Source organism: Embiotoca jacksoni, unplaced genomic scaffold, assembly GCF_022577435.1.
Source record: "Embiotoca jacksoni isolate LCO1_2020_lvr unplaced genomic scaffold, fEmbJac1.0.p SCAF_11, whole genome shotgun sequence".
Taxonomy (NCBI): Eukaryota; Metazoa; Chordata; class Actinopteri; family Embiotocidae; genus Embiotoca; species Embiotoca jacksoni.
The window spans coordinates 17,751,383-17,767,920 of record NW_027185241.1 but is presented as its reverse complement, the minus strand read 5'-3'; the positions used below and the strand labels follow the sequence as shown (position 1 = coordinate 17,767,920).

Here is a 16,538-nt window from a genome sequence, read left to right as displayed (position 1 = left end):
AAAAGGACTTTTCATTAGTACAGCACATTTTCTACATGAAGATACACACACAGGCCTGCAAAGACCGAGCAGGCTAAGAGGGAGTAGCTAATTACATGCGAGTCAGCAGCGCTGGATTTCCATCCACACTCTCTGTAGCACCTCCAGTGAGATGACAGCAAGTTGGCAAGCCCTGCAGCTGGAGGCTTCTCTCTCCCTCTCCCTCCATCCTCCCAGGGTTCCCTCTGTTAGGTTACACACTTTGATGTTCAAACTGCCACTTTCCAGAAAAACTATCCAAACCGCCGTGGGATTGGGCCGCGATCTCGACAGCGGAGCTGCATGAGCTACAGGGTTGGATGTTGCAGTGTGGGTGTTTGTTTCCGACGCTGGCGGAAACGCCACGAACCATCCGATGACAAGTTAATCCGCTGCGGTTGTACCTATGCCAGGGCTGAGCATATCGATGCTGCTTCAGGATATGTTATGCCGGTGTGATTCATCGGTAAGGAAAGTGGGGATTTACTGTTTTGATGACTCATGATGAGTCACCTTGTATGTATAGTCAGAGCGCAATAAAAACCAAACCAATGCGTTGTTGCTGTGTGAAAAACTGAAAGAAAAGTTTACTATAAGGCCACAGGAGTCAGGAGATCTAATCAGAGAGTCTCAATAAACAGCAGAATGGCAGCAGCCAGCTCTTCGTTTTGAAAGATTATATGCTGGTGGCATAAACATCCAGATAACCGACATGCAGGAGAAAATCCATCCTGGAAACTATCTCTTATGCAAAACTAGGATTCAAGCAACTGACACAAAGGCCTATCTGACCTCCCGACATCTTGTATCCAATAATCTTGTGTGGCCCGCACAAGTTATTATGGTGAGACAGACAGACAGACAGACAGTCAGTCAGTCAGTCATGTCTGTCGGAAAGAACAGCCTCTTCTGCCTATGCTCAGCCATGACAAGGCTTTGACATTACTGTCAGAGTAAGAGTGACTAAAACTGACAATCCCCCTTTACCTCAGAGAAAGAGAAACAGTAAAAAAAAAAAAAACACGCGCTATTGGGGAAGAAGGGATGTGGGGCGCGGGGGGGGGGAGGCCTGAATGAATCACACAGCACGCACCGCAGCGGCTGAGGTAGCCGTGTCTTGGAGTACATGAGTCATGTTTATCATGCAGCAGCACTAGGTTGGGATTGCACAACTTTCTCTCCATTAGGAATGCTTGCCTTGGTGCAAATATTTACCTGATGATGGAGAAACAACAGCTCTAATGCCTCTAAAAAGCTCCCAGTGATAGGGGCACACAACCCCTTGCACTACAGTCACTGGCACGTGGTGCTGGGAGGCGCCAATAAACCTGCTCTGGCAAACTATAACGCCTAACATGCAATCTGATATTTATACTGTGTTCAAATAAAACAGTCAAACATATATTATGTCCTGGGTTGTGAGCATGCAAGCATGTGCGTCCCTTCATTGAAGAATGAAAACTACAAGAAAATCAACAGGATGGGGAAATTTAAGGCCACCGCCCTGAAATCCCTCTCTCTTCATTAGGCTGGCTTCCCCACGAGGCTCTAAGCAACTTTTTTTGTTTTTTTTCTAATTGTCAATACATTAACCGAGAGTGTTTTTATAACCAGGTCGAGGCGACAGAGTGTAACAGTCCACGATAAAGCAGATTTATGGCGCCTACAGTTAAAGGTTAAAGCGATGATGGCGGAAACACTCCGGTCCACCTTAAAAACTAAAAGGCTCCAGTGGACAGCGCCGTGGTGCTGAAACAGCTCCGAGCGACATCTGTACACAAGAGGAACCGTGGTGGTGGTGGGGGGGTGGAGAGGGGAGGTGGGGGTGCAAGGATCTACCGAGACTTTAACGTTGAAATCACACACACCCGGCGCGCGCCATCTCCACAAACGACACCTTAAATGATCTTTCCAGTGTCACATTGTGTAATCTCGGTGACGTTCGTGGGGAAAGGTTAAGCAATTTGGCGTGCTTTTTACGTGAAAATGGCGGCCGTCGCTGCTTAACCCAGCCCCATTATAATAGTAGAGCCACGGCCACAACAAAGTGGGGGAGAAGAGGTTGGAGAAGTGTGTGCCGCATTAGAACAACGATACCCGGGCTTTCAAAATAAAGTCGTTTGTAAAAAAAAAAAAAAAAAAAAAAAAAAAAAGGGGGGGGACAGCCGAGGAATAGTGGGAACTAACGCTGCACCTCACGAGTGGTCGACGAGCGAAGCGTGGATGTGAAGAGGCAACGTGACCCACGAGGATCTCACAGTGACAGACTTTCACCGTGGCTACTGACATCCCGAAACCACCACCAACACCTCTCCGCCGTGTCTCCCCTTACTTTAACATCGACTGTTCCTTCGCTTCCTCCTTCTTCTGTCGGTCCATGACACCGAGGATGATCTTCCTCTCATCCTCGGTGAGGTGGCTGAGGTCCGGCATCTCCGGCATGGCGCCGGCCGCTGAGGGAGCAGCAGCAGCAGCAGCAGCAGCAGGGCCGGGGCCGGGGCCGCCCCGGGGCCCGTGTGGAGCAGACATCTTTTACACACAGTGGCTACAAAACGAGAAAGGCACCGTCAGGAAGCAGCATCGTGGCCGAGAAATATTTACTTTTTTTTTTCTTTTTTTTTCTAACATTTCATGCAGTTAAAATCTCAAATTGGCGGTCGGGCTTGCAGGAGGCACCGCGGGCTTACAGGCAGCATGACATCTTGGTCAGCGGTATCATGCACACGTTACACTGTGCTACACAAATAATATTTATTATAGGCTTCATCCTCAGCTTTCAAATGCTCATGGTGAGCCTATCAAACACGCTGCAGCCCGCTGAGCGCTGCCCGAGAGCTGGGAAATCGCAATATTCAGGCTGTTGCAGACTGGAAATCTACACATGAACATTTCTGAGAGAGAAAACACTCAGGTTTAGAAATAGATGCGCTTAAAAGGATCAAGAGTGCACAGGCTGCCGGCTACAACCTCCAGGTATTCCATTCATAAGCCTCCATCCATCCAGGGATGGAGAAAAAAAAAAGTAGAAAAATACAGGGGGAAAAAAAAAAAACATCTCTTGCCTTTTATTTTGCAGTCATGTTAAATCCTGTCTAACCCATCGCTGCCATCCTTTAGAGGGGCTTTACTCGCATGGTGGGGGGAAAAAAAAGAAGAAGGATGCCCGGTCCGTCCTTGTTTGTTTCCGTTTGGGGTCCTTAACCCTCCTCTGTCACTCTGGTTCGCTCGCCTTCCTCCAGGTTGGTAATTCTTGGAGATTTCTTAAATGCACAAAAATGGATGCAATGAGAGAGAGAGAGAGAGAGAGAGAGAGAGAGAGAGAGAGAGCAATCCAGCCAGGAAGAAGAGGCGGAGCGATGGAAACACGTAGAAGAATAAAGCCGAGAGGACGCGCTGGATGTTCATTGACAGAAGGCTGACAGCAGCCGCAAAAACACGGAGTGGAGGAGCTGTGCGCAGCTGGAGCAGCGCTGCGAGCAGGAAGAGCATCATCCATATTTCATAACCAGATCATGAGCACTGTGTGTGTGTGTGTGGGGGGGGGGGGGGGGGGGGGGGATAAATACGGAATATGACTCGTGGCAGTGGCCGTAACTGCAGGTGCGGCGGCGGTTCCGATCAGTGCGTTTTTATGCCCTGTGCCCAGCACAGGATGTTGATGTAAGAGATTCTGTGGCGACACACGGAAGGAAAATAAAGCTGCTGTCAGCTGTGTTGATCAGTGCTGGAATCAAATTTCAGATGCTTTACTTCAGCAAAAGCATCAATACATTATTGTAAACATATATATACTTTATTATAAGTAAAAGTCCTGCATGGGAAATCCTACTTAAATAAAAGTACATGAGTATACAGCAAAATGGAGTCAACATATTAAAGTAAATGTCCTTGTTTGATCCTTGTGATTGAGCTATATTATTTGATATGACATCATGAGATCGTTAGTATCAAAGCATCAGTGTGTAAGCAGCATGTTATTGTTGGAGCTACTTTGACTCTTTATGAACAGGGACAGCAGATAAATCTGAGGGGTCCTCAGATGATTCCTGGGATACAATACAAAGTTCTCCTTCACTTGACTTTTTGGACTTTTTCTCTAATCTTTTTGTGAGATATCAGAACATTTCCCCTTGTGGGATTAATAAAGTAACTATCTATCTATCTATTTGAACATGTGTTGAAATGAAATTCGGCAAGAAGTTCAGATGGGAACATCACTATTTGGTGAAGCTGTTACTATTCTAAATATGACTGACTACACACTGATGTTTGTAAGATGTCAGAAGGCAAAAAGGTTGGAAACCATTGATTTAATCTTTAACAATGTGTTTCATTTTAAAAACTATATTATTTATTGTGCCAAATCTTCATCTTAAAGCAACTGAAGCTGTCAAATATGAATAAAAACAGTAGAAATAAAGTATAAAGTTGTATTAAATCGAGATATACGAGTGAAGTACAAGCACCTCAAAACTCTATTTTAGTAAAGTACTTAAGTACATGTAATTTGTTCATTTCCAACAAACATTAGGATCTTTACTGTTTTGCCAAAATATGAATCATCTGATATCTGAAGATTCCACCAGCCGTTCTGGGAACCATTTCTCGGCATAATAAGACTTTAAACTGAAAATAACTTTTGTATTACTCAATTTGAAAATACTTGTTAGCTGCCGTCCGATTTTAAATACTTGTATTAAATGATAAGTGTTGGAAAAATGGACTTTTCCAGCAGCCGTACCCACCCGGATGCATCACTCTTAGAATCCACCACTACGTTTCCGTCTCCTTGCAAATTCTTCCCACGTCCCGCGGGTGACTTCAGACATGTCTCAGCTCTGACCCCACGAAACAACCCTCCTCTTGATCCCCATCCCTATCCTGAAGACAGCCCTCTCTGGAGCTCTCAGGGTGCAGTGCCGATAGGATTTGAAGGACGACATTAAGAGGATAAAGCCTCTTCGTTATTTGGGCTCTAAGTAAATTAGCACCAGAGCAGTGATTTGTCAAGCAACAAGGGGGAAGTTGCTGAGCCTGAATTCCACTTAGTCACTCTTTCGATTCACTCACAATTTCCTCCAAATTACATGTTTTCACAGCAAAAGATAAAGTTAAGAAGTTTATTATAAATACACATCAGAAAATAGTGTTGGTCCACTTACATTACAGATTTTGAGTGGAGTAGGTTTATAAATTGAGTAAATTGAGCTCTGGGATTTAGATGTTCCAATTATGAGGGGATACATGAAGAACATTTTTTTTTTCCTGTCTGTTTTTGCAATTCAGAAAAATAAATGCCCTTTCTTATTTCTTTCAGGCTGGTTATTTTATGAAGCTCAGTGTTTACTTTCCAGTACAACGACTCAAAGGAAACTGAAAATTGCCTCCACAGAAACTGCGGACATTACACTTTCTAAATGTCTCGAGGCCTCAGTGTGCTGTAACAGAAAAGTTCTGATCGGCTAAATTGGACAATTTATTTGCCACTTCATGTGTTGTATAAAGGAAGAAAGGGTTTAAACTTCACTCTCAAGCTCTTTTGTCAGTTACACAGCTATTTCCATCATTGTGTACTATAGTGTGTTAAACACCACGGGTACTGTCGTGGAGAGACTGTCCAGAAGTGTCCATGGTTATTCCAATATTTGTAACATATGATGGTGAGAAGCAACAGAATTCAGAAGAGGAATAATGACATGATGATCCAACCGAGTTCCTTTGAAGCATACTGACTCCGTTTTGCAGCAAATTTGGTTCATTGTTTTACACTTAATTTATGGCGAAAAACTCTATCTACCATTGAAAATGTCCCACGAGGAAGTGTGATTGTTGTGAGCTGTAAGTAGATACCTGATCAGCGTACATTCTTGAAGTTTGGATCAGTTGAATCTGTCTGTAATTCCTGACTGTTGATTGTTGATGCGTTTGCGGCTCCTCCTCCAAAAAGTAAAATATGCAATTCATCATTTTAATACAGGACCAAAACTTGTAGTAACATCAGAACTGTGTGTAAAGTGAGCAATTCAAAAACTACAGCTGAGCTTCAGCTTCAGGGGCAGAAGGTCATTATTATTATTATTTTTTTTTTTTAATGTCTTTATAGTCTTTGTTCTTGTACTCCAAACGAAGCGTTAATGGTCACTCGTCCTTCCCACAAATGGAAAATGAAAACCTTTTGTTAATCTTTAGAACAGAGCAGTCTGAACGGATCCCATGTCGGTGTGATCTGCATCTCCTCTTCCGTGCGGTCTTTTAAGTCTTCTACTCTCCACCTCCGTCTACTTCACCACAGTGACGACATGCTTCTCCCTCTCAGACACCACGGGAACGCTTCCTGGTTTGCTGTGCTTGCGGACGTTCCTCTCCCTGAAAAACAAAAGAAGGCGTAAGCGTGAACAACCCGCGCTGCTGGTGAGAATATTCAGGAGGGAATGGAGGGAAGAGGGAGCGAAAAGTAAACCAGGAGGAGGAGGAGGAGGAGGAGGGTGGACCAGATTGAATATGAGACTGTTGACCAAACACCTGCGTCAAAGACTGCACTGATGCGCTCTGAAAATAATGCATGAAGCATAGAAAGCAAATCATTCACAGCTCAACACACGTGTCTGACGCGTCATAATACTGCTGCTGGTAATTAGAGGGGAAAAAAAGAGCCACAGAGTGAGCTAGGAGTCAGCGCACGGCAAACTGGGACAATCAATCCACCATATAAGCTGTAAATGAGTACGCAAGATCTAATGAGACCATGTCACGGGGGGGGGGCTGTCAGAGTTTCCATCAGCCTGGTGAGAACTGTCCTGGCAGCATCACCTCCACATGGACACAAAGGGCACTTAATGCCTTCCTACAGCTACATTCAACTCAATCATATTCTATGTGATAAGGAGCAAAAAAATACAAATGATACACACTTTCTCCGGCGAGCTTCCTTCATGGTCCTGAGCTCTTTGGTCTGGTGGTAGATGCTCTTGGGGAGGTGTCGGTGGTGAGCGATGCGTCTGATTTGCGGGTGGTGCTGGAACTTCTCCTTCAGCTTCTGGTTGTAGTTGGTGGCCACCTTCTCTCTGGGAGCCAGCTGCGTCGCACCACAGAGGAAGAGATGATCACATCAAACGCATCTTAACATCGAACTCTCGGCCAGAAAGCAAATAAACGTCCGTACGTGTGGATTTTTAAACAGTCGTAGCGATTTACAAGTTTACAGTAGGTGATTCGATTGAAGACGGTCAATTCTGTGGTCGGGACAGACTCTGTCCTTCAGCTACAAACAGAGGACAACCCTGTCTCACGCTGCACTGCTGAAACTCCCCCTACAGGTGAGACAGTCGCTTCGCTGACATGTCAAGTTTTAATCATCCTTGCAGCACTCATGACGGTAGCTTCGGTAGAGAGAGCTCTTTAATGGATAGACTCCAGGAATGTTGTGAACATCCAGTAGAGGAGTGAGAGTCTGACGCGGACCACAGGTTTCACCACCTGATCTAATTTGACTTCTAACACTTTAACAAACCCGTACAGGGTTAAAAAGGTGCTCTGTGTTTAGCTCAGGTGGAACACAGCTCCCGCACACTGTCTGGCATCATAAAATGCTGGACAGTCCAGCGAGCAGTAGCGTCAGCTTGACAACACGCTCATTCAAAACCCAATCAATGTTTGTTAAAAAGTGAAGACACCAGCTCAACAACATCCCTCCCTCTCCGTCTCGCTCATAAAAACCAGTTGCTAGCTGGACTGGTCTTGGCGTGGGCTGCTCTCCTCCTCCTCCGGAGGCTTTTATTTTAATTAAAAGCAATGATCTGTCTCAGATTCAATTTGTAGGAGAAGAGCTGTTAGATGCTGATCCTGTTGTACTAAACTAATTCCCCTGGATGCAGACACAGTTAGCTTGTTCAACACCGTTTGCAAAAAATCTCGACAGGATGTACAATATACGAGACAGCACAACATGACGCATCACTTGGGTTTTTATTTGGAGGAATCATATTTAGTAAGGCTGTTACGATCCAAGAGTTCCATCGAAAGGCAGCTTCACTGGACCCGAAGGGTTTTAAAGATGAAGCACATGTTGACAAAAATCTGTTGCAGAGGAATGAGTGGAACAGCGGTCAGAAAGCAGCTGCACGGACAGACTGTGGGAGGACTGCTGCTGTTGAAACTGAGCCGGTGAATTTACCTTTTAAATCTAAAAGACGGCGCTGCGGCGAGGTGTCAGAAGGAACTGTAATCCTACTGATGCTCCGCTAGACTGGGTCAGAGCAATAAGATGAGCAACAGCCAAAATCTCCTACGACTGTCAGAAAACAGCAGTGGAAGCTGGTGAAGTAGCCCGAGACAAAATAGTTCCCAACGTGACCGACAGCGGCAAAGATCAAGAGGCATCACAGACACTCGTGTTGGAAACACTTAGTTTGTTCTGGCAAAATGTTGCCATTCATCTTTTCACTCACTTAAATGAGGATTTCTATCAATTATTATAACACTGAAGTCACATAAGAAACTGTTGATATCTGGTGACAACCAGACACGGCGAGAAACAATAATAATTAAAAAAAAAAAAAAATCCAAACAGCTTTTTGTTCCATTACTTATTATATCCATATTACTGATGACCATTTACCAAAAATGTTCCTCGATAAATATTTTGGGAACGCACCAGTAGTCATCATGCCAATATTGTTGCAAGAGGTACTGGGCCAAAAATATTGTGATGTTTGATTTTTGTCCATATCAACCAGCGGAACACTGACGGAGGAGTGAAGCTGTTGCTGTGCAGACTCTCTCTGACTTCAGGTAATTTTAGAACAAGACTATTAATAAGTCTGGGCAAACCTACCAAAATAACACTCAATTTATAAAAAAAATAAAATAATAAAATAAAACACGATTATCCTTTAATCATGCAACAGGATCTATTTCTTGAGACCAAAAATAGTTCAAAAAACAATTGTTCCAAAATGACTCAGTTGACTTTCCACTCTTAAATAGATGGACAGTGATGAGTCAGAGTTTCCAGCACACAGGAAATACATTTTAATCAGCTGCGAATAAACAGAAGCCGATTGATTCAACACGTTTTAGGCCGTGGCCTCAAATACAAAAGAATCAAAAGCTTTGCTTCCACATCCGGCTCGACTCTACTCTCTTTCTTTCTTTGTTTGTTTTCATTGGGGAACAGTTGTATTTAAAACCTGGTCCTGATATCAGTATCAACTCTGTCAAAGTTCTACTAAAAGCTGACGTAAAAACACTGACTGGTCAGAGAGAAACATCCCAATCACTGCGTGTGTGACGCGGGACATCCGGCACATGGTGAACCACCATGTAGCCGATCTGCTATAGCGCCCACGACTTCTTGATTTTACTGGACTATTTGATTAAAACCGCAGCGTGGTCAGCTGAGGAAGTGCAGACGTTCCCGTTTGGTTGCTGACGAAAGGATTCAGCGAGAGTGTTCATCGTATTGAAGATGGCATCACGGCAGTGTCGCCATGCGTTGCTAAATTAAGGACATAAACTAGAGGGGGTGCTATCTGCAGAGGAAAAGGAAATCCAGAAACGTGCCTGGTGACAAAAGTGAATTGAGGAGATCTGGTAGCAAAGTTATGAAGAAAAAAACCCACAGTGAGTGATGTGCAGCAGCTGATAGAGAAGTCCCCATCAGTCCAGCGTGATGTCTTCAGACAGACAAAGCCTTGATTCAGCATCTCAGCATTTCTTGATAATTAAAGGCCCTCTCAGTAAAACTTGATTGTTAATGCTTCATTATGTTCAGAGTGGCCCCGCTTTAAGTGATTGGCCGATTTAAACTGCTGATAGGAGCAGCCCTTGTCTGATCTCTTTAAGTGCAAAGCTTGCGAATAAATCTTCTCCTACACAGTGACAGTAAAACAAGTGCCAAAAGCGGGCCAATTTTCCACTCTGAAGCTGCATTAAGAGAATAAGGAAGAGGGAATCCGATTAGGAATGAAGGATGGCTGCTGGAGATGACACACAAGATGCCACTGATCTTTATTATTCAGCCATAACCGGGATTTCAGGCATTGGAACACTTCCCAGCATTTTACAGGCGCTTTATTTTGACAGTTGAGAATAAGATAACATTATTGCCATCATTTCTGGGATCACAGGCAACATCATCTGAACACAATACATGTGGTGCTCTCTGACAAAGACATGAAACGTCAGTGGAAATCTGTGTAGAGTATCTTGCTGGTGATTTGTCAAACAACTGCACAAGCGGTTGAGTTTTTTTGGACTTCCCTCTGCAACAAGAGCCGCTGTGCCAATTGGTACATTGTACTTATTGAGAGTGATTCTAACCTAAGTCAGCATCCATCAGGGCATTTGGCAACAGTCGGGCCGGAGCTCCTGGCACAGTCGCCCACTCTTACACTGCTGAGGCGGGCGCTGAGCCACGGCTGAGTCCAAGAATGCAGCTAACTCATAAAACGAGATCGGCCATAAACTGGATGGAGCATATTTGACAGCTGAGGAAAATACAGCTGTTGATCGGTATGTAGACCGCGCGATGAGGAATCACCCCAAAAAGTTGCCAGTAAGCAGCAAGTTGCCTTTCTCATGAAATTGCGAAAAGCGGGGACGAAATAGAGAAGACGAGGCCGGACTCACCACGCCGAGTTTCTCCGCTGCGTTGGCTTTCCACAGTCGGATATTCATCTCGTCAGACCCGCTGAGGATGTACTTGCTGTCTGCCGACCACTTTATGCAGATGACGTGCTGCATGCGTTTGGTGTGGTAGACTTCCCTGAATGTCAAAAAGACAAACGCAAAGTAAACAACAGATAAACACAATGACTTTGTTGACAGTTAGAAAAACACCCGTAACAAGCACTTATACAGAACACAATCTGATCAGGAACACTGTGCAGGTCCAACATTTAATAACATGCTGGGGTGCGGCTTCACATTATAACATCACGTGTCTGTTGAAGAGTAAATCCCTCGTATTATGTGGCATCACTGTTGTGAAGGTTCAATTAAGTTTGGCACAGAAACAGATTGGGTTCAGGTAAAGATCAGGGTTTGGTTTGGGACCTCTGTTGCCATGGTTACAGTCATAAACACTTTGACATCATGGAACGAAAAAGTACAACGCTGACTGACGGTATGAAATGTAAACATTATAAAGGCTTCGTTAGGTTTCTAGAACGAGTGCGGTTGCGACGTCACTGTTGGGAAGAAATGTGTCAAAGTGTTCCGTCCGGTCGTCCGATCCATCCGGTGGAGGAGGAACCGCTGGACTCCACCTACCAGCACGCTGCTGGAAAAGTACCACGTTTCTGCTTGTAGAGTCAACTGTTGCTACAATAAAACATCTAAACCTTGATCCTGCACAGCTTATAGCAGTGACTGGAACACAACTCTGTCTATTTGTTCTGAAGTGTACAAACAGCGCAGCAAGTCACATAGCAACCAAACTAAAGCTCTGTTTTTGGTGGTTGAGAAAGCCAGTCAATTGATCTTGCATCACTATAGTCACTTTACCAACTAGCAGCTTTTATCTGCTCTGGTAGCCAAGAGAAGACCTTTATCAGAGCGGACATCCTGACTTTACTACACCAGTCAAAGCAGAAGTGTTACTGATGACGTTAGCAACGACTAGAACAGTCGTTCAAGTGTTCCAGTTAGTCATGACAGTAGAACGGTGAGACACACAACATACAACATACAACACGCAACATACAACACGCAACATCCAACACACAACACACAACATACAACACACAACACGCAACATACAACACACAACATACAACACACAACATGCAACACGCAACATACAACACGCAACATCCAACACACAACACACAACATACAACACACAACACGCAACATACAACACACAACATACAACACACAACATGCAACATGCAACATACAACATGCAACATGCATTCAGCCTTCATTCAATTTGCTCGTCCTACTTAGACATGTCCAAATGCATTCAAATGCCATACAGGCCAACACACAGCAGCCAATGATATTCGGTGCAGGCTAAAGTCTTACTAAAGAAAAATACAGATCACAGTCAAAACATGTTCCGCTTGCTCTCCAGAACTCTGATTAAAACAAAAAAAAAAAGGTTTAAACTATTTACCTTCATATTTGAATGTCTGACATCATGGCTTCTCAATTGTTGGTGAAATGTTTACTTAAGTCAAACCTCATTGAATCAAGAGAAATCACCTGCATGACTCAATCAACATGTTCCCATCGTAAGCAATTATAGAATAAAGTATAAATACAGACTTTATATAGTAAATATAAAAGACACTACAAACAACACAGTAAAGTCAGCAGTACCGACTCTCCCCACTGTGACTGATCTCACTGACCTGCTGCGTCCACTGTCTTTGGGGAAGATGCGGATGGTCTTGTCAAAACTGGCCGACACAAACTCCCTCCCGGTGGGAGAGTAGTCAACGTCCAGCACCGCCGAGACGTGGTCCATGTGGACGAGGACAGGCTTGTCCAGGTACCTCATGTCGTACGTGTAGAGGCTGGTGAGAAAAATAGAAAGCAATATTAGCCCTTCGAGTGACACTGAACTGCTCCATGTTTAATGGGATGTACTGATGTAACCACCTTGAAGAGGAGATGCAGTTCCATTTAAAGGCTATTAAGATTCATTTATGGATGAAAGTAGTAGATAAACAAAATATAGATGTTTCATTATATTTTGCCTTTTTCAGAGACAACCCACATTGGCAATTTTCAAACAGACTCGGAGTGATGGTGGTCACATGTGGCTTCCCGTCTCCTGTTTAACTTCGACTATGTGCCATCACAAAGTTGAGAGACTGATCCTGTAGCACAGGATTGGAGAAAAGCCCAGTAATGCACACGGAGCAGGCGGAAGCTGTCGCTCTAGTGAGTCTTCAAGGTTACTTCACCTGATCAACCTCAGCACCTGTTACATGTGTTTCTGTGACCACCGATAGATGCACATTTGCATTTTCCCCACACATACAGAGAGCGCACATCAGGTTTTGTGACAAACTCCGAAAATCTGCAAGAGACCCTTGTGGTGTTTTAGAAATCCTACAGCAATGCAGCAATGAGCTGAGTGAGCTGTTCTGAGTGACATTCACAATTCAAGAGGGGCAGAAAATCACCGTCCAAGGGGGCAAAAGGTGTCCCAGGTCGGGAGCACCCCGGTGGGTTTTCTTTGACATTGGCAGCGTTGTGTACTGTAAATTCATCTCCCTCATGATCAGGCTGACAACACCGAGTTCCACTGTGACGTTGTGAGGTGTCTGAGAGAAAACATTTGGTGCACACAACCTGAACTGTGGCGCGAGGGCACTCGGGTTCCTCACCCGCCACAACACCATCGTTTCTCCCCCTCTACTCACTGGATTTGGATCCCCCCAACTTCTTTCTGTTCCCCAAACGTTTGACACGCAATTTTATGTGTGCTCACTGCTCAAGTTTCCAGTGCGTGGTGGAACCGCATATGTTCATGCTCCAGTGGTCAGAAAAACATGTGTACTTGGGTAGTGATGTTGATCAAGCTACATAACTTGGAATACTAAGTGTAAAGGGTCACTGCCTACCTCTGCTCCGTGTGCATTACTGTGCTGCGCTCCATTCACGTGTAACAGTGACGGTCTCTGAGCTTTCTGATCACACCTCGTTAGAGCCGTGTTCACATGCAAATGGTGCATTCGAAGAAAATGCTATAGAAACACTCAACAATAACGTGGTGGAACATTGACTCTTCAGCTTGTAAACAGGAGGCCTTATTGAGCACCAACATAAACACAGTAATAGGGATGATTTTCTTTCTTCCACTCACTTGTAGTCCTCATTTGCACATGTAAAGTAATAGGCTTCCATTGGGTTCCAGCACAATGTGTTGCTCCTCATTGTCATGATAACCTGAAGAGCAAAATGAAAACATATAGTAGCTGTATAAGAAGGAACAAGGGAGAGAAAAGTCCTGTGCCAACTGTAGGGTGGAACCGACCTTTTTAAGCGGTGCCGATTCTCTCATGTCATACAGCACAATACTTCTGTCTGAGGCACAGCTGGCAAGAAGTTCCGTCTGAAAGAAGACCAACCCTTAAATTAAAAGTAGTCCGAAGGATTTCAGCTTGAAAAGAGTTTCAGGATCAACACCTCAATCATTTTTTTTTACATGAGTGAAGTGTTATGAGCGAAGTGTTCGTCACGTGAAGACTTCACATGAGTGTGGTGGATGCAGCACATTACCTCCACAGGGTTGAAGCGGACGGAGCTGAAGCTGTCCACACCCCAGGTGAAAGAACGGACCGGGCTGCTCCTCTGCTCGTCCCAGATGTCCACCTGCTGGCCGCACGTTGCAAACACACCCTCCTTTTGGTGATGGTCCAGTCCTGTGAACACAGTCTGCAAGGGACATTCTTCTTTTAAACAAAAGCCATAATGTGACACTTCACTGATGTTTGATGACGTCCAGGTATCCGCTGGTCATACCTTGCCGAGAATCGTGTTAAGTGGCTCCTCCTCCTCGCCGTAAGCCGGTGCTTCTGTTTTCCACTGCTTGATTGTTTTGTCATCACCGACCTGTTACAGTGAGCAGGCGGAAAACAAAAACAGAAGCTTCACGAGATGTCAGATAATAAAAACGACAACTTCGCTCTTTTTTTAAGTGAAGGGTAACAGTTACCGTAAAGAAGGAAGTTCCACAGTAGCGGACAACCATTCCCCGAACAAAACCTTCATGTGCTTGGAGCGTGCGGACACATTCATGTTTAGTCAGATTCCACAATTTCACCTGAGCAGCAAATGAAAAAAGCAAAACAACATTATTGTCATGAATGTGTGTTTATCACGATTATTTCAAAGGCTTTAACATGTGATGTTGCGAGGTCTTGGTACATATCGTTACCTCCCCATCGCAGGAGGCCGACAGCAGGGTGGAGAGGCTCTGGGTGTGCTTGGCCATGCAGTTCACTCCATCTCTGTGGCCATCCAGGGAGGCCAGGAAAGGCTTGGCGAACACCCGCTCCAGCTTTGTGGCATTGAGAGCCCGTGTGTACTCTCTGCTCACCTCGAACGGATGGAGGGACGGGTCGTAGTTCCTGGGGACTAACAAGAGACAGCAGCCAATCATCAATGAGCGGAAAGGACCTGACGCTGACATGTATGATAATATTAACTAAGACAATTGTAAGCACGTTGGCAATCATCAAGTTTATTTCTTTTCCGCACACCATTTAAAATTGTGTTGATGTTCCATATTTTGAAGATCCGATTTTCTGACAGTGTGGATAAGAGCTGCATATAAACAATAAGATAACAATAATGACCGTTTCCAGTCCTATTTTGATATTTATCAGAACTTTTTATTGTGTTTCATTGTGACAAATTCCCTTTTCCTCTTCTTTTATGCTCCGTGTGACCAACGGGACCGAAACAGGCATGCTCATAAACGGGAGGATCAGATGTTCCTTTATGGGCTGGAAAACTTCCCCACATGTCACTCTTAATAAACTGTTATGAAATCCACGAGGACCAGCTACAACATGCATTGTTTTTCTGAGCCTGTGGACGTTTTACTAAGTGAACTAAGTGGTTCTTTCAGGTATGAAACGTTTGATAATCCTACAAAAACACGATGAGTAACTGTAAATTCATCTAACCAACATTATGTGAAGAAGTTCAAATAAGCACAATCTTTTAATGACCACAGCACCATAAATGCACATGAATGCAGCAGTAATATTATTCCAAAAGCATCGTATGTTTTTTACTTTTGATACTTAAAAGTACATTTTCTGGTTAAAAAAAACAACGTAGAAGGTTTTGAACACAGGACTTAAATTTGTAGAGGAATTCCCACAGAGCTAATTGCATCGTGTGTTTTGTGGTCACGGGATATTGCTCAAAGTGTTTCACTCACCACGCTGGATGTCGAGTTTGGTCTCCCGGACGTAATCATCCGGGTTCCTTGAAAGGACTCGGACTTTCATTTGGTCGCGACGAGAAAACGGACACAGGCTTGAAAAATGTTAGTTTTAGCGAGATAAATATTAGCGCGTACTGACCACACCAGCCATGTGTCGATAAGGAAAAGCGACGCTGGGGCCGCGTTGCATTGTGGGATGTCCGGTCCTCCCGCCCGCGTCACCGACAAATAAGTTATGAAGTTGTAAAATTTCAGCAAGACGACAACTGGAAATACAACCACGCGGTCTTCAAACTAAATCGTTTATTTGTCTTTCTTTTGAGTGTTCGCACCCGTTTGTAGAAAGTTACTGATAGGAGTGTCCATTTTTAGATATTATAATAAAAGTATAAACGGGACTTTTCCCTCAAGAGGCTCCACCAAATAAGGAAATGAAGCTGCACGAAAGCATCCTTTGAGAAAAAATACAAAATACAAAAAAAAAGACACAAGCTTGGATACATGACATTCAAACAAATGTGATTTTAAAAGTTTTTTTTTTTTTAATGGTGGAAAAAAAAAAAGTTAATAGGTTTCAGTTTCATCTGTTCTGATGTTTCAGTCCAGG

General features: G+C 44.1%; 2 protein-coding genes across 8 annotated transcripts in view; both read right to left on the bottom strand.

The window, feature by feature from the left end:
• rims2a (regulating synaptic membrane exocytosis 2a) overlaps positions 1 to 3,339 on the bottom strand; it is a 141,557-nt gene extending 138,218 nt beyond the window's left edge. For 2 of the 7 annotated variants that reach the window (XM_069143434.1, XM_069143433.1), the window contains exons 1-2: positions 3,081 to 3,289; positions 2,351 to 2,563 (exon numbers count right to left, since the gene is read on the bottom strand). In XM_069143434.1, the coding sequence (XP_068999535.1) occupies positions 2,351 to 2,547 (197 nt within the window). In that variant the 5' untranslated portion in view covers positions 2,548 to 2,563; positions 3,081 to 3,289. Of the gene's footprint in view, positions 1 to 2,350; positions 2,564 to 3,080 lie in introns of all 7 variants that reach the window. The other 5 variants (XM_069143435.1, XM_069143437.1, XM_069143429.1 and 2 more) reach the window with 4 other exon arrangements.
• Positions 3,340 to 5,972: 2,633 nt separating this feature from the next.
• dcaf13 (ddb1 and cul4 associated factor 13) lies at positions 5,973 to 16,116 on the bottom strand. Its single transcript, XM_069143427.1, has 11 exons — positions 15,926 to 16,116; positions 14,912 to 15,111; positions 14,690 to 14,797; positions 14,497 to 14,586; positions 14,254 to 14,409; positions 14,009 to 14,086; positions 13,838 to 13,920; positions 12,375 to 12,539; positions 10,648 to 10,783; positions 6,930 to 7,093; positions 5,973 to 6,384 (listed from the first exon to the last, which is right to left on the bottom strand). Exons 1-11 carry the CDS (start codon positions 15,993 to 15,995, stop codon positions 6,297 to 6,299), a joined length of 1,338 nt encoding a protein of 445 aa, XP_068999528.1. The 5' UTR covers positions 15,996 to 16,116; the 3' UTR covers positions 5,973 to 6,296.
• Between the last annotated feature and the right edge of the window lie 422 nt (positions 16,117 to 16,538).